Source organism: Cebus imitator, unplaced genomic scaffold (assembly GCF_001604975.1).
Source record: "Cebus imitator isolate Cc_AM_T3 unplaced genomic scaffold, Cebus_imitator-1.0 Scaffold79, whole genome shotgun sequence".
NCBI lineage: Eukaryota > Metazoa > Chordata > Mammalia > Primates > Cebidae > Cebus > Cebus imitator.
The window spans coordinates 5,545,592-5,568,632 of NW_016107394.1; the positions used below are offsets into that span (position 1 = coordinate 5,545,592).

At 50.6% G+C, this 23,041-nt stretch overlaps 1 protein-coding gene across 1 annotated transcript in view; it reads left to right on the forward strand.

Moving 5' to 3' along the window:
• Nucleotides 1-20,969, forward strand: part of DGAT2 (diacylglycerol O-acyltransferase 2) — a 32,510-nt gene extending 11,541 nt beyond the window's left edge. Inside the window, exons 2-8 of the mRNA XM_017533022.2 lie at nucleotides 4,070-4,198; nucleotides 9,540-9,647; nucleotides 10,021-10,091; nucleotides 15,801-16,005; nucleotides 16,629-16,803; nucleotides 17,769-17,971; nucleotides 19,811-20,969. Of these exons, the coding sequence (XP_017388511.1) occupies nucleotides 4,070-4,198; nucleotides 9,540-9,647; nucleotides 10,021-10,091; nucleotides 15,801-16,005; nucleotides 16,629-16,803; nucleotides 17,769-17,971; nucleotides 19,811-19,947 (1,028 nt within the window). The 3' untranslated portion in view covers nucleotides 19,948-20,969. The remainder of the gene's footprint in view (nucleotides 1-4,069; nucleotides 4,199-9,539; nucleotides 9,648-10,020; nucleotides 10,092-15,800; nucleotides 16,006-16,628; nucleotides 16,804-17,768; nucleotides 17,972-19,810) is intronic.
• The last annotated feature ends 2,072 nt before the right edge of the window (nucleotides 20,970-23,041 follow it).

Consider the following 23,041-nt stretch of genomic DNA (forward strand, 5'->3'; position numbering starts at 1 on the left):
GGTGGCAGAGCTGAGACTAGAACCCCAACTCCTGCTGCCACTTTACCTGATGTAGAAAATGCCTGCTCCTGACCTACCCCTCTGAAGGAAAACAGGTTATTCATTTATCCCTTTCCCCTCTGAGCTCCCTACCACTTCCCCCTGCTATGTTGTGGGAAGCATAGAGAAGGAACTGGGAAACCCACAACATCGGGGCAGATGCAGGCCTGGAGGTTGGGCCTGAATTTAGTTCAGCTCTGCCAGCCTCCGGCTGAGTGACTTTCACCCAGTGTCACCATCAGAATGGGGTGTTGATGCCAAACTCATAGGAGTCCAAGTGCCTGTGCAAGGGCATGGGCGGGGGGGGGGGTCCCAAAGCTTTATGGGCCTCTTGTGCATCATACCTGTCACTCAGCCCTGCAGAGAGGGAGCTCAGGGGCCTGAGGAGAGGCCAGAGTACCCCCTTGGGGCTGCCAGGGCACTAGGGATCCAGATAAGGATCAGACCCAGGCCTGGCCCTCAGGCAGTTTCTAGTGTGATGCAGAATCAGCTTGTAATCAGCACTTAGTACAAGGTCAGGGGCTATGGATGCCTTGAAGAGGACTCTCTCTCTTGTTTCTCCATTGTGCAGGTCTCACTTTATCTTCAAATAGGTTATCTTCACAGGTGGTAAGATGGCCTCTGGCAATTCCAGGCTTGCATAGACCTTAGAGTTTATCATCCCAGAGAAGGAAAGGCCTTCTCTTTCCAAAGGCTTCCTGGAAGACATGCTGCCCTAGATAGGTTCGAAACCTCTCTGGGTTTTGAAGGATTTGTTGCTTTATCTCATTGTGAGGGAATCTTCAAGTGAGCAAAGCAGGGAAGGCCTCTACCTAGAATATTTCTTACGTGGACTGGGGGCTCCTACTGGCCCACATGGGGTTCAACATCCATGGCCAGGCCAGGTCCCAGGCCTGGGCTCCATGGTCAGCCAGGTTGGGATTGTCTGAGAAGGCCTGGGCCTGAGAATGCAGAGGAGCAGTCCTCCTAGCTCCCTCTCCAGGAGCCTCCCTACCCTGACCCCCATAGAAGCACTTGGCATTTGGTATTTGGGACCTAGAGCTCACCACCTTGCAGCAGTCCCAGTACAGTTGCCCAGGCAGATAAGAAGTGAGGGTTCACTTGGTAGACTGCATTTTCCACTTGTTAGCAGAGCAAGCTGTGGGTGGTAGTTGGGGCTGGATAAGCCAGGGTGAGACCCAAACGAGCAGTGTGGGAAAAGCCTGAGCTCTAACCCACCTTGCTGTGGGACTTGTGAGACTCCCACAGGCCCTCAGTTTCCAGTCTATACAATGGGGTGAGGGTTGAACTAGGTGGTGTGTGTTTCCTGCACTATGACTTTACCTAATTTTAAGACACCTAATAAGCTTAGCAGAAAGATTTGAATTAGACATTATGATGAATTTTTGGGTCTTCTCGGTTGTTTCAGTTCAGGATATGTCATCAGTGAAATTTCTGTACTCCTCCTCCAAGCAGGAGAGCTGGACAGGATCTGGCCCTGGCGCCAAGGTTGGGAGCTTGATAAGCTGACTCGCAGGGCACCTATTCCCTAAGCACCCCTCAAACCTCTGGCTTCAGGGGCCTGTCTGCAACAGGAAGCAGTCAGCCACGAGAAGGCGTCCATTGCCTTTTTTTTGTGCGGAGTAGAAGGTGGTGTTCCCCAGTGCTGTCCCTCACCCCTACCTGAGTCTTTGGACTGAAGCACTTATAGTGGTGTTTCTCAGACTTAATCACCTGGGGATCTTGTTAAAATGCATATTTTGATTCAGTAGATCCAGTCTGGAGCCCAAGGTCCTGCATTTCTAACCTGCTCACAGGTGATGCTGATGCTGCCCTTCCCAGACCACACTTTGAGTAGGAAAGTACTAGAGTACATTTTGTCTTCTGTCTAGCCAGGGCATCCAGCCTGCCTCAGATGGAGCAGGAACTCACCTGCCATTTAACCAACCCCAAGTGAAGCAGGAGGCCATGGCTCAGGAGGCAGAGCCAGTTGCTGGAAGATGACTTGGCCGTCTCCAGTCCTTGGACCAAGGGTTCAAGCCTATGCTTGGACTTCACTTCCCTCCCTTTTATACTCACTCAGGACTGTCCCCACTTGTAGGTGAAGGTGAAAGGTCATGAGACCCTCAAGGATAAGCATGCGATGAACTCATCTGTCTAGGCCCCACTGATGGACAGGCTGACCAGGGCTTGAGCATTACCTTCCCACTGTGTCCTGTGTATAGAGCGTTTGCACTCAGCAGCTGCTCTGAGGAAGGGGGAGATCCTCTAAGCAGGGTCAGGAATACTGAGTTTCAGTCCTGGCTCTGCTGCCTACTACCTGGGTAGCCCTGGGCCAGTCAGTTCCTGTCTCTGAGCCTCAGTCTCCCTGGCTGTCTAATTAGGCTATACTGGATGACCCCAGAGGGCCCTCAGGCTCTAGGATGGATTGTTGGGCAACTCTGGAGATGGGAAAGTCCTATGAAGGTAGAATTTTTATAAAGTGGGTGAAGGAGCTATTATGAGGCAGACATCTGGAATGGCTCTGTGGCCCAGCCTTTTTATATGCTTTTGTGAGTTCACATCCTGCCGCCTCCACTCCAGTTATGCCTGTGAAGTTATTAAATGCTACTGAGCACCCAGTTTATGCACTGAGTATATGGCAGTGAGCCCTGCAAGCTTGCCTGGGGTCACATAGTGAATGGAACCAAAGTCTGAACCTAGGTTTAACTCTTCTGCTAAACCAAGCCTCTTTCCTCCAGGGAAAGGGGCCATCTTGAGGCCTAGCATTTCCTACCTTCCTCCTAAAAGTCAAAGCATTTGTTAACTTGATAAGGGTAGGTCTCTTTCTAAACTTGGCTGCAGCTTTGTTCTACAGATTTTAAAGAAAAGCAAAGGCTTCAGTGTAGCCCCCTAAATCCCTCTCTCTCCCTGCTCCCAGCTTACATGCTAAGTTGAAAGGTTATGAGACCCTCAAGGACAAGATTGTGACTAATTCATCTGCACTCTGGGCCTTGCATGGAGTAGATGGTATGAAGGAATGTTTGATGGGCACACAGTAGGCTCTTGGTGAAGATATGTTGAACAAAGGGCATGTACTGGGGGCTCAGCAAAGAGGGATTCGAGGTGGCCTACTGTTTCAGCTGCTGGAAGGAATGGGGTATGGGTAAGGAACCTTTACCCATGCTCTTTTCCAGTGCCATCTCTTGCAGTCACCAGGCTCCTGTCCTCACTGCCCATCAGCTGCTGGAGTCTAGAGCGTCATCCTGGGGGCACCAAGCCAATTAAGTTGGGACATCTCGTCCTGAATTCCAGGCTTGGCACTTGCTTGATAGCAAATGTAATTACAGCCCTCAGTGTCCTTCATGCTGCCTAAAGCTCACTGGCCACTGGGTCCTTTGGAGAAGCAAAGGCTCCCACCTGACTCCTTTCTGGGCCCCACGCTTTGTGCACTGAGGTGAAGCTGAAGATGTAAATCTCTCTGAAAGTGGTAGTGGTGTGGCAATCAGTGGTATTGGGGGTGGGGACAAGAGGATTCACCTCCTTGGAGAAGAGGTATTAGTCCGGGACATACAGGAGGTAGGGCAGGGGTTGGGGATGCTCAAAGTACACTTGGAAAAAAAAAACATTGCAAATTGGATGTTGAACCTCTGTCCTTGGCCTCACAGACAGATAGGAAAGATTAAATATTTGTACTAGATCCAGATAAAGGACAGGAGTTTGACTGGGGTGGAGGGGACGGAAGAGAACTGGTAATTACGAGAGATTTCCCCAGGCCCAGCCCTGGGACTAGTCTCTTTAGATACTTCATGTAGTCTCCAGAATGACCCTCTGGTAGGATACCATTCCTATTGTGTATCTATAGAAACTAGAGCACAGGGAAGTATGCCAACAGCCCAGAGTAACAAAGCCATGGGGTTGGGGGCTAGGATCTGAACGCGGGGCTGTCTGATTCTATAGCAGATGCTCTTTTCACATCTAGAAGGGTACCTGTGGGAGGTGGAATTTGTACTAGTGACCACATAGCTGAAGTGAAGGGTGACAATAGACTGACATCTGCCCTCTGCCGTAGGTACTGGCTCCAGCATCCTCTCCGCCCTCCAGGACCTCTTCTCCATCACCTGGATCAATAGGTCCAAGGTGGAAAAGCAACTACAGGTCATCTCAGTGCTGCAGTGGGTCCTTTCCTTCCTGGTAATGGGTAAGCTGGGCCTTAGAGGGAGAGTAGTTGGGCAGGCATGGTCCACTTCCCCAACAGAGGTTAGAGCAGGAGCTATGCTCTGCAGGGGTGAGGGGGTAATAGTAACCCTTACACAGGCTGCCCCCACCCAGCACCTTTCCACGTCCCAGATCAAGTGCTCTACCCCTCAACATGCATGAGGATTCAGTGAGATTCTGTGGGAGATGGTGTGATGGTTCCCATTTACAGATGGGAAACCTCAAGTCTTAGAGAAGCTAGGTAACTTGCCCAAGTGACACAGATTTGATTCCCTGTCTTTAGAACCACTAAAGCCTGTGCCTTTCCCACAGTGCCACCCTGCCCACCAACAGACATTTTCCAGCAGGTATGTTACTTTGCCTTAAGTTGGTTGCCAGGTTTAAGTCTTGAATCTCCTGCAAACAAGCTGTGAACCTACAAAGATTACTTGAGCTCTCTGAGTGTTAGTTTCCTCATTCTGAGTATGAGGAAAGTGCCTGCTTCACATGGCTTTTGTAATGATTGAAGATAAAAAATGAGAGTACCTGACACAGGGCCTGGTCATGATGGGCCCCCATTACATAGGAGTTGTTGGGAGGTACCCTGAGACCCTACTCCCAGCCCACACCCATCCTCTGCTGAACACATTCCCTAGCTACTTCCCAAGGCCTGCTCCCAGCTGTCTCTCAGCACAGCCCATGTCGGTGCTTTGGTTGCTTTTTCTGCAGGTCTGGCTAGATACTCTCACTCCTTAGGTTGCCATCCAGGCCAGGGGCAGGACAACACAGATTAGCTTAGGGGAGGTAAGAGGCCTCTTCTTATTCCCCAGACCCCTGTGCTCTCAGCATAGCAGACAGCTTCCCCAGTATGATAAGGCAGATGAACCTGCTGCAGAGCATCACAGAGTACATTCCAGTGCCTGTGAGTGAGTCCCTCTGGGTGACCCACTCTTTGGGACTGTATAGGCTGGTAGGGGATCATCAGGACTTACCATGTCAGTGCTGAGCAACTGTCCTTCCAGCAGGCGCATGGGGGGGCTCTGAGACTCTGAGACCATGTTCGCAGGGCCAAGGGATGGAACTTCACAGGTGAGGAAATGGAAATTTACAGAGTTCATCAACTACCTGATACTGTGAAGCACATTAAATGGCAGAGTTGGAATTTGAGCAGAAACTCAGTACATTACCTAAGGTAGCCCACCTTACTGGAAGCCCAGAATTAGTGAAACAGGGCTGAAACAGCCAGTCTTCACCTTTAGGCTTTGGGGGAGGAATCCATGAACCCTTAAAATTAGATGCAAAATTATATATGAGAGTATATGCACATTTTTCTCAGGAGAAGGGGCATAGCTGTCCTCAAAGTCTTACAGGGACATGCAGCCTCAAGAAGACAAACACTGGTTGGAAGAACTGAGCAAACTAAACGGACTCCCTCACGGCTCAGACCCCTAGCATGGCTCGCATTTGGCCACTTACTAGAACCCCAGAGTTGTGAGCATAGTGTGACCCATCCTTATTCAAAAAGGAAGTAAAGAAGAAAGTACTGGGACCAGGACAAGAACCCAGGGACTCTAGCCTCCCAGACTCCCTGCCTAGTCTGCTATACCAGCTCCCTTTGTCCTCTGTTGCACCCAAAAGCCACCACTATCCCTGTCTTAGTAGGTTTGGGCCTGGCTGTTGAGGAGCTGAGCAGCTTGTAGAACACCAGCCCATATAGCATGTGATGGGGTCTGGCCCCAGGCTGTAGGTTAACAATTGATCAGACCCAACCACATCCCAGAAACCGGCCCAGCATCTTCTCAGCACCCTCGCCTTGCAAGACCTGGTTGGACAGGCAGATCTGCTGAGCTACTACTAATTACCGCCCTCAGCAGCCCCAGCCACTCCCTACCTCTGCCTCTCAAACCTGCTGGCAGAGGCTTACCTGGCAAGCAAAGGCCATGGTGGCTCTGTTGGTCTCTCTCTGGACCACCACTTTGTGCCATGGAACTCTCTGGCATTCTGGTGAGGTCTGTGCCCTTTCTCAGTGTTTTAGAGCATTTAATACAAGATATGTTGGATTTCAGAGGAAACTACTGATAATAAAATATAAATGTCTAAACAAAAAAAAAAAACAAAGGAAAAAATATATATATATAAAATATCTACACATTTAAAAAAGCTGATTAGACATGTAATAACAGATGCCTTTTTATTACCGTAAATAAAAAAGATCTAGTAGCAAGTGTAATAATTACTATAATTCTTAAGTAGTGAGAAGAAATGATTTTTTAAGATATCTGCAACTGCTACAAAGTTACATGAAAATACCTTTGTTATCTATTCATGTCATAAGTACTGCTAGTAATTCTGTGATTTATTACATTGGTAAGTAAAGGAAATGCCAAATTTCTATAAGAGATAAGTGAAAATTTAGATGTCATTTGTTTCCCCATTAAAGTCCATGGATATTATGTGCCAGGCTGAGTAAGTTCAAACATCATATTTAATTTTCCTAATGCCATGTAAGGAAATTAAGGCTTAGGAATGGGGCTTGGCCAGTAAATGGCAGGGCCAAGGCTCCAGGTCTGTTTGGTCCCAGAGTCCACACTCTTCACCAGGCTACACTGCTGCCTTCCCTGCCATTAAGCATCCACAGGCTGCACTGCACTATGGGCCTCGGGGCTCCAGAATTTTATATTACAAGTTTCTTTGTAGGCCATCATGATGTGCAGGGAGGGGGTGATATGTGAAAGTGGTCCTGAACCTTCCATGTATGGGGCAAGCAGGGCCTTCTAAGCTTCTCATGAGCTCAGCAACAGTGGTTTTTGCTGCAGCCCCACGACCTAAGAGCAAAGGCTGCTGTTCAGAGGACCAGGATTAGGCTCTGAGAAAGGAAGGTCATTTGGTGAATTTAGTTCATCCTTTTGCCCTTCCTGTATTTCGTTTCTGAGGATGAAGAGATTAATCTGACCTGGTTTCTGCTCCCAAGGAGCTCAGGGGCTAAAGGACTGTCTGCTGGAGGGAGTCTAATGAGGGAGGCATATGATGAAAGGGATGGTGAGTGGTTTCAGAGAGGACTGTGGACACATAGGGGAGGGAAGGGAGCCTCCAGCTGAGAAAGGCCAGGATAAAATTCAGTCTCTGGAAGCCCCATCAGGTCTCCTCTTCTCCACTGAGGCTGCCTCAGCAGTGGACTAAGGACAAATGGGTAGGGATACCTACCTTCTCAGAGAGACCAGCCCTCTAAGCAATGAGGCTTGGAGCTCAGCCTCTTCTGGTTCCTCTACCCCTCAAGAGAGAGGTTGCTGGAAGCTAGGTTTCCAGGATGCTCAGACCATAGCCTGAAACTAATGATTCCTGCCCAGCCCACCTGGAGCATCCAATTAGAGGATACCACTAAAGGAGCCTGAGTGCCTGCGGAGTCAGTGGGGGGCTAGAGTCATCCCTTTTCAGGCCTAAGAAAGGGAATCGGGCAGACTACTGAACAGTAAGATGACTTTGTAGGCAGCATTTAGACATAGCTATTCACCAAGCTACTGTAAACTTTTCACAGTTTGCTTTTAACAGGCTCTTGTAGGCTGCACATGCTTCCCTAGAAAGTCATCTTCCCTATCTGCGATGTCACACTCCTAAGCTGGTCCTGAAAAATTGGACATCTCGTCACTCGGTGTTCACTGCCCCTCCCAGAAAGAGAGTTGTACCTTGTTTTTAGCTACCCTGGGGAGAGGCTGGCCCAGGAGTCTAAAACAGGGCTAGATTGGGGGTCAACAAGGGGCTACCATTTCCCTCCCCATAGGCTCATGGAGAGTCTACATCCAGCCTTATCTTCTCCCATGGGAAACCAGAGGATGCTCAGCATGGTGAGAAGAACATGGCATCCAGAGCCAGGCAGTTTACAATGCCTGGGACCACCGGGGGTTGGGCACACAGCAAGGGTTGGCCTCCCTTCTTGGGCAGTGAAGAGAGTCCTGGAAGGAGGCCATGCTTCTACCAAACACAAGTATCTGCTGCCTTTGCCCTTGTGCTGAATGCTAGGGATCAAAGAAGAAGGGGCCCCCTAGTGTGGGGAATTCACAGGCAAGAGATAATGTGTAGATAGTATTATATTGCAGAACACTTCTTGAAGAGCTGAGGTCTGAGATAGGCCTTAAAGGCTGGGTAAAAAATGGAAGGAAAGAAGCCTGCTGAGGTCAGCTAGTGGCAAGCCATGAGATAAACTAGGCATGGCACAAGCTCTCCTTCCCTTCTGTGCCAGGCCAGGTTAGTCTGTTTTCTGGCCTACAGGCCCAGAACATGGTGACCAATGGAAGCCAGCCCCCGGGCAAGTGTTCCAAGTGTGCTGTTAGGGTTTTTTCTTTAACTTTTGAGACAGGGATTCCCTCTGTCACTCAGGCTGTAATGCAGTGGCACAGTCATGGCCCACTGCAGCCTCAAACTCCTAGCTTAAGCAGTCCTCCCACCTTAGCCTCCTGAGTAGCTGGGACTATAGGTACATGCCACCTTGCTCAGCTAATTTTTAAATTATTTTAGAGATGGGGTCTTGCTATGTTACCCAGGCTGGTCTTGAACTTCTGAGCTCAAACAGTCCACCCACCTCAGCCTCCCAAAGTGCTGGGAGCCACTGTGCCTGGCTGCTGAGGTTTTTGAGGGGAGGGAGGCTGATGAGCTCTGGACTTTGACTTGGGACTGCCTGACCATACGTTATGTTGGAAGGGGGCCAGCGCTCCTCCTGGGCAAGCATCCCTTCTTAGGTCCCTCCAGTGATGGTCTGGGACTTTGGCAAATTTATAAAATCTGATGCAAAGAATGGGCTTTAGAGTCAGACCTGTGTTTGAATCCTGGCTCTGCCACTGTCCTGCCAGGTGCCTTTGGGCAAGTTACCTCGTCCTTGAGCCTCAGTGTTCTTATCTCTAAAATGGGGCAAAGTTACCCTGCCTCACACTTAAGACAATGGCTCAGCCCAAGTCTTGAGATGCAGAGGCACTGGGTAGGTGTTCCCTCCTCTTATCCAAAGTGTCTAGGCTGGGCGCTGGCATGGGGGCACACAAGGAGGGGACAGTAAGAACAGCTTCACAAGAACTGAAGCCTGTCTCCTTCAGTGCTTCTGCTCAGATAACATGGAACCCATGGGCCCCTCAATGCCAGGACAGTCCATCAGAGACTGGGAGATGAGGCTCCTCTTGTCTTGGGATCCTGCGCCTCACTGTGCTGAGCAATCCTGTAGTTATTTCTTAGGGGATGTGGGCCCCATGCCCATGGCCCTGGCTGTGCCTAGCTTAGTGTCACAGTAAATACTTATCCACCATGGCCCAGAGGGGAGATGAGGCCCAGCAGGACCTGACCTGTGGCCATCTGTCCCCCAGGAGTGGCCTGCAGTGCCATCCTCATGTATATATTCTGCACCGATTGCTGGCTTATCGCCGTGCTCTACTTCACTTGGCTGGTGTTTGACTGGAACACACCCAAGAAAGGTAAGTGCAAGGCCTCCCTTGCCTACCCCTCACCGTGGGGATGCTCTCCCTCCTACACAAGCTGAAGGGCCTCATCCTGAGTGCTGTCTCTTTTAAAACCTGCTTTGTGAAAAGCACTGAGCTAGTCCAGTGGGTAGTTTTGGGGGGAGGTTAAAAGCTGCTCAAAGGGCACTGTTCTGGTCCTCAAAAGAGTTCACAGTTGAGGATTTGTATAACATGAGGCAACGAATGTGGAAAGGGGGCCCCGTGGGAAGGGGGCAAAGATGCTGCATGTGGTGATGGTCACTGCTTGGGTTTCACACTGGCCCTGTCCTGTCTGCCTTGCCCAAATGTACCCCCAGCCCCACCAACTCTGTATTTTATTCCCTGGAAGGTGGCAGAAGGTCACAGTGGGTTCGAAACTGGGCTGTGTGGCGCTACTTTCGAGACTACTTTCCCATCCAGGTAAAGTGCTGTGGGTGTTGTCTTGGGAGAGTGGGAATGGATTAGAAATCTGAACTCGTGCTTAACCCACCCACGGGGCAGCAAATTTAGACCAGGTTGGTCTCTGGGTTGCCTTCCTACTGTGCCACTGGCTGTGCTGGGGACCCCACTGCTCTTCTGAGTACCCATCTTCTCTGTGCCAGCCCCGAGGTCCTGACAGGGAAACTGTGGCTCTGTCTGGCTCTGCCTGGTCTGCAAGCTGGGCTGGTGAGGCACAGCCATCTGGCCTTGATGCATGTGGGCAATACTGGTGAATTAAGGATAACTCTGGCAGAATCCTGAAGGTTTTCACCACAGGGGAAAGACTTGTATGGCTAGCTCACTCAACACCCTAGTCCCAGCACACCCTAGCTGCTAGAGTACCCCCACAGAAGGGAGGGGTGCTGAAGAGTGGAGGCAGTGCGTGTGAAAGTGTTCTGGCAGGTGCAGGGTGGTGTATATTTTCTGTTTTGAGTCAGTGACTGAGATATCCTGATGTGCTGCCTGGGGGCAGTGGCTGGGTAACCCTGCATTCCTTCACTGCATCTGGTATTGTGGGGGTGGCAGGGCCAGCTCCTTCTGCTCATCCTTAGCCTAAGCCCAGTCTTTCCAGGACCTTCCTGCTTCTCAGGGTCAGGGTTCCTTCTCCTTTTCCTGACCCCATCTATCTGACTGCAGAAAATTGGAAGCTGTTTTTGTTGGGAGAAAGTTGCATCATAGGACCCAACCCTCTCATTTTGAAGGTAAAGAAACTGAGCTTCAGAGATGGGCAGGACTTGTCCAGGCTGCATAGTCTGGTATGATGACAACACTGCAACCATGATCCAGGCTTATTGAATCCAGGGCCCAAGTTCTTTTTCCACTGATTTACTACTGCCTGTTTCTGTGGGAGAGATTCAATCCCTGAATTTACCCATTGGATTGATTCTAGCTTCCTGGGTCTCCCTCTCCCATTTTGCTGCTAGATATCTGCGTTTAAGTTCCTGCCCTGTCACTCCATTCATTGACCCACCACCCTTGCTCCCTGTCCAGTGCGTGGCTCTGTGCTGGGTGTAGGGACATGTCAGCCCTGACCTTGGGGTGGGCTCACTGTCTAATGGATCCTGCTAGACTTTGTTACTTTCTGCCATGGGGCCATGAGCAGACTTTCTCAAGCTTGCTGAGCCTCATCTGCAAAATGGAGCTGTCTGTATGATGAGAAGTGATCAGTTCTAATTGGGTGTGAGTGATGATAGACTTCTCTGCTTTCTCTCTTACGTCAGGGGCCAGGCCCCAGTGTTCTCTGTAACCACTGTGGCTTGGTCTTCTGGAAGCCTCCAGGAGGCCAGTAACTTCTTCCACTTAGAACAGGATGACCTGATGACCATTGGTCAGACCTGGGACAGGCAGCTGTCCTTCCCTATCTGATCTCCACCCTTCTGAAAGAACCAAACGACCCCCCATGTCCTTCTCACATCTCTGTTCCAATAAGTCAACTGGGAGTTGGAGCCATAGGGCACATGCAAACTGGCCCTATGAGGGCTCTCTGGAGCACTAGGACAAAAGCCAGGTGGCCCAAGGCAGGCTGAGATGTTGAGCCTCAACCTGGGGCTTAGGCTGGGCCCTGTCCTTTGGGGCCTCGTCTCCCCTTCTGTACAGGCAGGATTTGGCCTTGGTGATGTGACATCAGGTCTGACACTCTGCAGGAAGTGTGCATGACCCTCCTGTCCCACCACTTTTTCCTGGCCTCTTGCCAATGATCATGTAATGAAGATCTGCCGCTGTACCCACTCACCCGCCTACTCCCTTCCTGGTGGGACTCTGCTCTTTGCCACTGGAGCAGCTCATCTGGCCCAGAGAGTATCCCTTCTGTTGGCACAGGTGGGGTTTGTGTGTTAGCAACAGCCACCAAGACCACCAGCCACCTGGAAGAGGAGCAGGCAGTGCCCCAGGCCACCTCTCTCCAAGGTATAGGCAGGATCCATGGAGAGGAGACTAGGGAAGACTCTCTAAGCTTAGAATCACCTATCTGTCCATCTGCCTCATTTCACTAATAGGCTGACTGAGGCACAGAGAGGAGGGCTATCCCATGGTCATGAAGCTTAAGTAGTAGCAGGATTAGTGTAGGAACCAGGGCTGTCTGCTTTGGGGCCCATGTTCGTACTCCTGTGTTCCTTTCACCATCGCCATGCCTTGCCGTGTAAACTTAAGTCTTTGCTCTTCTGCGGGCCTGGATTTCTTCCTTTATTCGGTGCTGTGGTATGACAAGCCTATCTGTGCACCTTTCCTCTCCTGGGAGGCAGGGTATAAGGAGTGACTTGATAGGAATGTGTCCCAGACTGACATTAGCCAGCAGGCCTGGCCTGGGTATCATATTAGGCTGGGACTTTGCCACGGTAAACAGGTAGCAAGAGGACACAAGAGCAGGCATGTCAACAGAGCCTTCATTGGTGGTGTCTCTCCCCCTCCCTCCAGAACGGACATTCTCTCCAGCCCTGTGGGAGGACAGTGTGACATGAAAACAGATCAGAGCCGGTCAGATGCCTACATTCTTCTGGGTCCTACAGCAAGGTCATTGACCTGCACTGTGTCTCAAGGCACCTCATTCAACCAAATGTCCCATCAGATAGAGCTTTGGAGAGGAAGGAAATGATTGAAAGAGCCACCTAGGGGCCCACTGGGTGACACATCTTCATCCAGCAGCCCAGGGAATAGTGCAGCAAGTGGACTGCTCCAGACCTGCAGAATGATTTGCCGTGACCTCCATAGGAGAAGTGCAGCTCCCTTCTCTAGGCCTCAGCTTCCCCTGTCATCCAAGGAATGGCCTAGACCTTTCAGGGCTCTGCCAGCCCATGCTGTGCTGTGGGTTCCTGTTTATCAGGGCCCAATGAGAAGTGGGGGGGCATGGGAAGGGACAAAGATGCTGTATGACATGATGGTCACCTGCCAGGGTAACTATCCCAGGCCTGGCCATAAGCTCAGAAGCAAGTTTCCAAGTTTCCTGCCCAGTATTAGCTGCTCCAGCTCTTCCCTCAATGCCTGCCTACCTTTTTCATCAAAACTGGCACAAAGAATTTTTAAATTCCAGCTTCACTGAGAGCTAACTTGGGGGTCAGACCTACTTGTTAGGCAAAACATTGGAACAGCAATCTCACAGAGCTCATGTAAACTAGATTTTGAGACCTTCTCATTATCTCCAGCCCCGCTAGCCATGAATTAGACTGCTGCTGTTTCCCATTTATTTGGAGGAGCAGCTGAGAGTTGGTTTAATCTGTTTACCAAAGGCAAAGCAGGAAAAAGACCATCAATGTCCCAAGCAGTGGGAATGAGACTGAGGGAGGCTTGCTTACATTTGCACAGACTGACAGCACCAGAACTGGGAATGGTGCCAGTCATTCTGTTCCATCCCCCTGAGCCCTCTGTCACCTGAAGATTGGGATTTCAATTTTCCAAGGCCAGCCAGCAGCACCTCTCCCCCAGAATTGCACACAAGGTCCTTCAACTTCGCCAGGAGGTTCCCAAATCCAGAGTCGCAGAAGCTCTTGACATTCTGCTGGTGGCCAGTGATTCTGCTTCCAGCTGGCACCAGTGCAGGGAAGGGGCACTTGCCAGCACTCAGGTGGGAGTGTCATTGACGTCACCTTTCTTGAGGCAGGGCAGCCAAAAAGATCAACGTGTTCATTCCGTTATCCAGGAATTGTATTTCTAGAAATCTGTCTCACAAAAACAATCAGATATGTGGACAAAGATAAGGTATTTATTGAAGCATTACTTCTAAGAGGGAAATTTTGGAAGCTTTAAAAATGTTCATCAATCAGCGTTTGAGCCTGTGCTGTTACATGCAAGAGTGCTGTGCAGTAGAATACTAATGCAGCCATGAGAAGACGTGGAACAGAGGGATTTTGATAAGGACATATAGCTGTATGTTTGGTAGAAAATGATATAAAAATGATATCAACTCATATAACCTCAATTTTGTGGGATCTGAAAAAGAGCATGTGTATTTTTGAATAGAAAAAGGACTCAATGCGTCAGATTGTTTTATCTGGATGGAAATATTACAGGTGTTTTTAAATTTTCTTTTTGCTTTCCTATTTTTTTTAATTCTCTATGAGTATTTACTATTTGCCTTTCTTTCTTTCCTTCTTTCTTTCTTTCTTTCTTTCTTTCTTTCTTTCTTTCTTTCTTTCTTTCTTTCTTTNCTCTTTCTTTCTTTCTTTCTTTCTTTCTTTCTTTCTTTCTTTCTTTCTTTCTTTCTTTCTTTGTTTCTTTCTTTCTTTCTTTCTTTCTTTTTTCTTTTGAGATGGGTCTCACTCTGTCATTCAGGCTTGAGTGCAGTGGTGCAATTCAGTTTACTGCAGCCTCTGCCTCTTGAGCTCAAGCCATCTTCCCATCTCAGCCTCCTGAGTAGCTGGAACCACAGGTTTGTGCCCCCATGTCCAGCTAATTTCTGTAATTTTATAGAGATGAGGGTTTCACCATGTTGTCCAGGCTGGTCTCAAACTCCTGAGCTGAAGCGATCCTCCCACCTCAGCCTCCCAAAGTGTTGGGATTACACGCGTGAGCCACCATGCCTGGCCCTATTTATTGTTTTTCTAATCAGAATAAAAGTGATGTTTTTATGAGCAGACTACCCTTACTCACTCACTCTCTCAGCATCCTCCACCCTGATCACGTTCCTTGTAATGCAGGGTAGGTGTCACAGGCACTGTCTCTCTTGACTCAGGGTTTAGGGAAACTGCGTTACCCACCCCTCCAAGCACCAGCCCCAGAGCAGAGGGTGGGCCCTGAGGAAGCCAGTCATCACTTGGAGCATCCCAGTGTCCTTAGTACCACAGATCAGGTCCTCAGCAGCCTTACACTGATTCCTACCCTAGGCTGGCTGGCACAGGGCTGTCGCTTGTCCTGTCCTGCCCTTTCTGCCTCAGAACTTGAGCTGAACCCAGTGGGCTGTGGGGAAGTTTCCATTCGAGCCAGCTGCAGTGTCCCTTCTCCAGGTCAGGGGAGTAGGAGGTGGGCTGCCCCTCTCACTCTGTGAGCTGTTAAGGAGGCCTCAGAGCACAGGGTCAAGTAGACCCTACCTCCAGGGATCTCACAATCCAGGGAGACTGATAGTGGAGGCAGAGCTTGCAGCCAAGACCCTAGTTGCCAAACTCAGGAACTTGGACTTTACTCACATGAAGCCAGACACCCTCTCCAGTCTGAGAGTGACAAGGGTTGGATTTGAATCTTCTGGCTGTGGCAAGGAGGGTGAGCCCAGAGGGAGGGAAGGCAGGAGGCTGGCAGAGTGTAAAGAAGAAGAGCTGCGGGCCGGGCGTGGTGGCTCACACCTGTAATCTGAGCACTTTGGAGGCCAAGGCAGGCGGATCACCTGAGGTCAGGAGTTCAAGACCAGCCTGACCGACATGGTGAAACCCCGTCTTTAAAAAAAAGAAGAAGAGGAGCTGCACTGTGCTTGGCTAGGGACTGAGAGGAAAAAGGGCAAACATTGCCCACCCCTTCCCAGAGACCCACAGTGCAAATGGTGACTGCCCAACACCAACACTGTGCCCCTGGGGATGAGAGTCTGAGGTCAGGTGTGGAGAGTCATTGCAGCCCTCAGGCCTATGGAAGCCCAGGGGAAATGATACATCCATTCCCTCCCTACCCTCTGGGTGTGCCCCAGTACCCCTCTCCCAGCCAGTTTCCTCTGACCCAAGATCATCCTTGCAGCTGGTGAAGACACACAACCTGTCGACAACCAGGAACTATATCTTTGGATACCACCCCCATGGCATCATGGGCCTGGGTGCCTTCTGCAACTTCAGCACAGAGGCCACAGAAGTGAGCAAGAAGTTCCCGGGCATACGGCCTTACCTGGCTACACTGGCAGGCAACTTCCGAATGCCTGTGCTGAGGGAGTACCTGATGTCTGGAGGTGAGAGTCCACCCCTGCCTGCTCCTGCTGGGCACTCTTGTCAAGGCCTGAGCCTCTCAATCGAGCAGGGTGACACAGGGAACCAACACACCATTCCTTGGTGCTGGGCCTGCATTAGGAGATGCAACCTGCTGCAGACACGGTGGGTCAGGGCTGAGAAGAAAAGCTGTCCATACAGTCTTCAGAATTCAGCTTGGATAACATCTTCCTTAGGAAGCCTTCTCTGACCCCCTTTTCTGGGAACCCCCAGCCCCTGTGTTGCCCTCTGTACAACCTGATTGTTGTCCTTGGCACTGTAATTGTTCACCTTCCTGAGACCTCCCACCAGCCTATGCATTGGGATCCCTAGCACCTCGCACCAATTGGCAGAATTAGGGCCCAGGGAATATTTGCCAAATGTATGAATTCCCAAAACAACCTTGTATCATTAGCTGCATTTTCCAGATAAGGAAACTCAGGCTCAGAAAAATAAATAGCTTACGCAGAACCAGACAACCCCAAAGGGGCTGAGCTAGGTCTGGGGCCCAAGTCCAGGGTTCTCTGTGTTTTGCACCTGACTGTGTGCTGAGGATAGGGAGTTGATCCCCAGGCAACCCTGACTGTGTGTCCTCCCCTCCCCCCAGGCATCTGCCCTGTCAACCGGGATACCATAGACTATTTGCTTTCAAAGAATGGGAGTGGCAATGCCATCATTATCGTGGTGGGGGGCGCAGCTGAGTCTCTGAGTTCCATGCCTGGAAAGAATGCAGTAACTCTGCGGAATCGCAAGGGCTTTGTGAAACTAGCCCTGCGCCATGGGTGAGTGCCTCCCTACACACACACAGACACATACACAGACACCCTCCAGTGCGACACACACACACACACACACACACACACACACCCCCTCCGGTGCGTTCCTTAGCATGGGGCAGCAGACTGCTTGGCCCCTGAAAGCAGGACCCAGACCCCAAGAGGGCGTGGAAGGAAGTCAGTCATTCTGTTAGGGAGGGGATGTTGGATCCCAGACTGCACAGTGTGGGCCAAGTTTGCCCATGTGTAGGCTGGGTGTCTGGGTGGGCACAAATGTAACTTGTGGCCTGTGGGCCCTTGCAAGTGGGCTGAGAGTCCAGGTTTAGATGCAGTACTAGACCACTTGGGGCCAGAGTACATCATTTAGCTGGGAGAACAGGAGGTCAGGAAGGAAGTTGGTGTGGAATGTGGCTGGCAGACAGCAGCTCTTTTCTCTGTCCCCTGGGAACCTTACCTCAGGCTTTGGAAGAAGAGGCTGCCCTGCAGGCTCAGCCCTGAACCAGTCCCTGGGGACACAGTCAAATTGGACCCAGTCCCTACCTTCAGGGAGCACCAAGGGTAGGGGAGGGTGGAGGGACAGATGGTGACAACACAGTGTGCTAAGACTGTGACACAATGGTATGAGTCCAGGACTGAGAGAGGCCTGGGTTGGCAGTGGGACAGAGAGAACTTCTGGCAGAGGCTGGCACTGCAGAAAGAGGTGGAAAACAGGTATTCCAGAGCAGGGTGCTTATTCTTCCCTTTGCCTGGGGGGCCCAGAGCTCTGATATGCTCCCCAATCACTAGCAGTGGGGCAGAAGGCCCATCAGAACCTGGTAGAGAGGGAACATGTGAGCTTGGGACACCCCAGGTGATTCCGGTATACCCAGTTGGGGGAGAGGGCCATTTGACCAGTGTTCAGGGCCTCTAGGCTGACATAGAAACTGAAGCCAGTAATTAGGGTTTGACAGACCCTGGCTTCTCCCTTCCAGAGCTGACTTGGTTCCCGTCTACTCCTTTGGAGAGAATGAAGTGTACAAGCAGGTGATCTTCGAGGAGGGCTCCTGGGGCCGATGGGTCCAGAAGAAGTTCCAGAAATACATTGGCTTTGCTCCATGCATCTTCCATGGCCAAGGCCTCTTCTCCTCCAACACCTGGGGGCTAGTGCCCTACTCCAAGCCCATCACCACTGTTGGTAAGCCCCCAGCCTGCAGGCCACCTGGCTCTGATGGTTATGCCCTTAGCCATGAGGACTTTGAAGTGTTGGGTGCTGATGGGCTTGGTCATGAGGGATAGGAGTAGGGGTACGGGAATCGAGCCTATGCAATGAGCCAAGCAAACTCTGTGATGCGTGAGAAAGGAAAACCTGCAGTCTCTGGGTTTGCAGCACCCACTAGTCTATTAGGGAAGACTATTATAGCAAAGACTAGTGGGGGAATGTGATGAGGATGTGCAGGTGCTCCAGGGAGTCATAGCAGACCCCAGGGAAGACGTAACTCTTGCCCTGCTAACTGATAGGAATTATCTAGCAAAAGAGAGGAGGAAATAGAATTCTTATCAGAAACAATAGCCTAAGTCAAGTTCAGAAACAAGATTGTGTAATTATTTTGAAGAACAGAAAGAAAAACATTAATATGATTGCAGCATAGACCTGTCAGAAGGGTGGAAAGCATTGGGTACACTTGGCCCTCGTCTGTGTTGTTTTGGGTATATTTGGGACTGTTTAGAGGATTCTAAAGAATTACCTATTGTAGGTGTAGGTGTGTGTGTGCGTGTTAATCGATTCCCCTAGGAGCACGTGGGCCCTTGGCAGTGGACTTGAGGGGCCAAAGCTCACACAGATCTTTGCATTCCTAGGCCAGGTGTCCTGCCTTGTACGTTTAGATAGAGACAAAGCAACAGGGAGGCAGCAGGAACATTTCCACACACAGCTCTGGCTGGGGAGGGGCTGGGTCCTGTGGGCAGTATGAAGGAATTTGCTCTTCACCTTGAGAATGGAGAGTGCTTGGGAGGGGAGGTTCAGATTTGCATTTTTAAAAGATCCTTGGAGCTGCTAGATTGAAAATGGGTTTGAAAAATGGAAGCCACAAGACCAGCCCAGAGCCTGTTTTGGTAGCCAGTGGCTTGGGCCAAAGGAGTAGCAGTGGAGATGGAAGAGATGTGCATGATTTGGGAGAAATTTCAGAAATAGCATTGGCAGGACATCGGAATGCAATGGGTATGGAAATGCAGCAGGATAAGACAACAAAGCAATGTACAGATCCATAAACACTGGCCTTCTCCCTCCTGCCCCTAACCACACTTTTTATTTTTATATTTCTTTACTTTTGAGACAGGGTCTTATTTTGTCATCCAGGCTGGAGTGCAGTGGCATGATCTTGGCTCTTTATAACCTCTGCCTCCCAGTCTCAAGCGATCTTCCCACCTCAGCCTCCTGAGTAGCTGGGACTACAGGCATGCACTACCATGCCCAGCTAATTTTTTTCTATTTTCACCATATTGCCCAGGGCTGGTCTTGAATTCATGAGCTCAAGCAATCTGTGGGCCTTTGTCTCCCACAGTGCTGGGATTACAGGCATGAGCCACCATGCCTGGCCTACAATTTTTAAAGCATGTCACGTTTCTCACAGAATCCTTAGAAAAGCCCTATGAGGAAGAATCCCCATGTGACACATGAGGAAACTTGAGGCTCAGAGAGGCAGAATGGCTTGCCCAGAGCAGAGCAAGAGCAAAGCTATTTACTTGATGCCTTGACTCTCATAGATCTTCCTAGCAAAGTGCAGTGGTTTCAACCAGTCTTGATTCCGTCTGCCGCTCAGCACCTGTGTGGCCTTGGGTGGGTCCTTTCACATGCCCTTGGGCCTCAGTCTTTTCATCTGTAATAGGAGACAACCTGAGATGCAGCACATAAAGCATTTGGCACAGTTCCTGCCACATGGCGGGCCCACAGCCCAGCGTCACTGCCGTCAGCATCATGGTGGATGTCCAGGGGAAGGGTGTTGACTAACCAGAAGCCTCTGCCCTGTCCTTGCAGTGGGAGAGCCCATCACCATCCCCAAACTGGACATCGACCTGTACCACACCATGTACATGGAGGCCCTGGTGAAACTCTTCGACAAGCACAAGACCAAATTCGGCCTCCCAGAGACTGAGGTCCTGGAGGTGAACTGAGCCAACTCCCGGGAGGAACCAGCTACAAATCATTTTCTATCAAGTGCTTTTTTGTTCTGTAAATGTGGAAGCGTCATGGGTGTCTGTGGGTTATTTAAAAGAAATTATAATAATTTTGCTAAACCATTACAATGTTAGGTTTTTTTTAAGAAGGAAAAAGTCAGTATTTCCAGCTCTTTCACTTCCGGTTTGGCCTGTTCTAGGTGGTGGCTAAATCTGGGTCTAATCTGGGTGGCTTAGCCAACCCCTCTTCTTCCCTTCCTGAAATGACAGGAAACTCAGTCTTGGCTCACAGGGGAAGGAGGATTGCCATTAGTGACTCAGGCCAGTTAGATGAGTCACATTTTGCCCCTAGGGATGAGAGGCAAAAGCTATTTCTCATACAAGCCCCTCTATTGCCACTATCCCACACTCATCTGGTCCTGAAACTGCAGGACCAGTTTCTCTGCCAAGGAGGAGTCGGAGAGCATCATTGCCCCATTGTGTGAGGCCAGTGGTAGGCATCTGGAATGTTCCAGTTTGATCTCCCTTCTGCCACCCACACCTCACTCCCAGTCACTCACATCGGAGCCTGGACTGGCCTCCAGGATGAGGGTGGGAGTGGCAATGACACTGTGCAGGGGAAAGGACATGACAATGTGCATGCACCATTGCAGGGAGGATGCAGCCACCATGAACTTGATGGAATAACTGGTTTTTCTTGGGTGGCTGAAGACATGGACTCAGCACAGACTCAGCTTTGGCCTGGAGCTCACACTTCCTGGGTGCCCTCAGTATACCTTCTCTACACCTCAGTCTGGGTATGAGGAAGAGGTTCCTCTTCAGAAGGGGCCTTGCCTTCTGAGCGGCAGATTGGTTCCAGAACAAGTGGCCCCGGACCCAATTTGTGCCTTCCTGTGGGGTTTGGGGCCTGAGAGGAAACCCAAACCTCTCCTGTGTGTTCTGTTATCTCGATGACATCATTGCACCATGTCAGACTTTTGTATATGCTTGGAAAATAAATGAAAGCGAGAATCCTCTGAGTTATTGCTAGGGCTGCATCTGCATCTGCTGCTAGCACCTGGGGAAGATTGGAGCCCCAGCTGGCTGCCCACTAAGCCCTCTAGCCCCATGTGCCTTTGGCCACATGCCCTGCTGTGGTGTGTAAGTTACCAATCACTGTAACAAACTACTTCAGAGCTCAATGGCTTCCAACTGTATCTGTTGTCTCCCAGTTCCCAGTCACGATTTGAGGCTTAGCATGGTCCTCCACTGAGGGTTTCTCACAGGGCTGCAGTCATCTCAGAGCTGGACTGAGGGAGGATCCACTCCCAAGGCCATTCGTGCAGTTGTTGGCAGGATTTACTTCCTCACTGGCTGTTGACAGAGGCCACTCTCAGCTCCTTGCCACATGGGCCTTTCCATGGGGTAGCTCACAGCACAGCAGCTGGCTTAGCAAGAAGAGCCAGTGAACAAGTGGTGTGTGAGCAAGATGGAAGTTCCAGCCCTTATAACATAACCTGGGAAGTGATATCCTGTCACTTTTGCCATATTCTGTTCATTAAATGAATGTTGCTAAGTCTAGCTCCCATTGGAAGGGAGAGGATTACACCAGGGAGTGGATGCCAGCAGGCAGGGGTCATTGGGAGCCACTTCACATGCTGCCCACCACATGTGGTAAAGGGCTTCTGTTCAGCTGTAGGGCCCTTAGTGGCTGAGCTGGAAGGGTCCTTATGGGTCACTCAGGCCATATTCCCTGCCCCTGGCCTTAGCTCTACCAAAAAGGCAGAGCCCTCCTGCTGTCACCCTAGTGATGACAAGATGCCACCTCTTTTCTAATTCCATTCTGTTCAGTGAGTACTAAGCACCTGGGAACCCTTCCGGAGACCAAAGGACCTCATTCTAACGTCTTTACTGCCGGAACTGTCTTGCCTGTCCTTGCCATTCATCCCCCTCAGGGCCAACTCCTCTGTGTCAGAAGCTGTGAGGGAGCTGCTTGGGAGCAGAGACAAACACTGGGAACAGCTGAGGATACGCAGCGTGGTCAGAGCTGTGTCAGATGCCCCAGTCTGCCTGGGGGTGCCTCACTAAGGAAAGAACGCCTGAGCTGGGCCTCGAAGGGCTGCTGGGAGTCACCAGGAAAGGAAGGCAGTGAAGGGCAGAACAGCAGGGGAAGGATAGGGAGGCCTGATTGGAAAAAATGTTGCAGTTTGAAAGATAGAGGAGGCAGAGACAGTAGTGAGGCTTGGCTTGAAAGGGTGGGGAGCTGGTTTCTCCAGAGTTTCTATGTGGGTAGGAGGGCAGAGCAGTGAGAGGAGTGCTGGGAGGGTTCAACAGAAGCTGGCTTCTAGCTCCAGGCAAGCCTCAAGCTGCAGAGCTCAGGTCAGGGACAGCTATTTCCTTTGAGATGGGGGAAAGACCGTTTTTTCTGATGAGAATCTCAACATCACCCCAGCCCTAGCCTGAGGCTGACCTAAGGCTGGACTGCAACTTCAGTCTCTGACTTTAAGCCAAGCCCTGGCCCTAACTGAGGCCGCCCCGCCAAGGTAGGCTGTTATTCTTAAGCACTGCTTTTTGTGAAGAGAGAGCACCTTCTGTGTACTGGGGAACTCCGCCATCTGCCTAAGGAGAACAATAACCAGGTCCCAGATCCCAGAGGAATGCCCTCAGTGGGCTGTCCAGAGCTGAGACCACCCTGCTCTTAAGCTGTGCGTGGGGTGGGAGGGACTCCAGTAGGTTCTGTGAACATTGCCTTGGGATGGGAGTGGTTACCTTGGGAGAGGGAATTGGAACCTCGTTTCCCCAAAGACCTTCTGCCCTTGGGTGTGGTGGTGAGGGCAGCCCTTTGAGCCTGAAGATGGTCAGTACCAAGATTCTGCCTGTGGTTCCCAGATACAGCCACAAGGGGGCACTGAAGATGGTTCTCGGGCATTGGCCACACAGGCTTTGGCTTATCACATTGTTCCAATCTCCTATTTCTTTGTTGATCTGCCTAGTTCTATCCATTATTCAGAGCAGGGTATTGAATTCTCCAACTGAGGGAGATATGTCTCCCTCCAGTTCTGTCAGTTCTTGCTTCATGTATTTTGGGACTCTGCCGTTAGCTGCATGCATG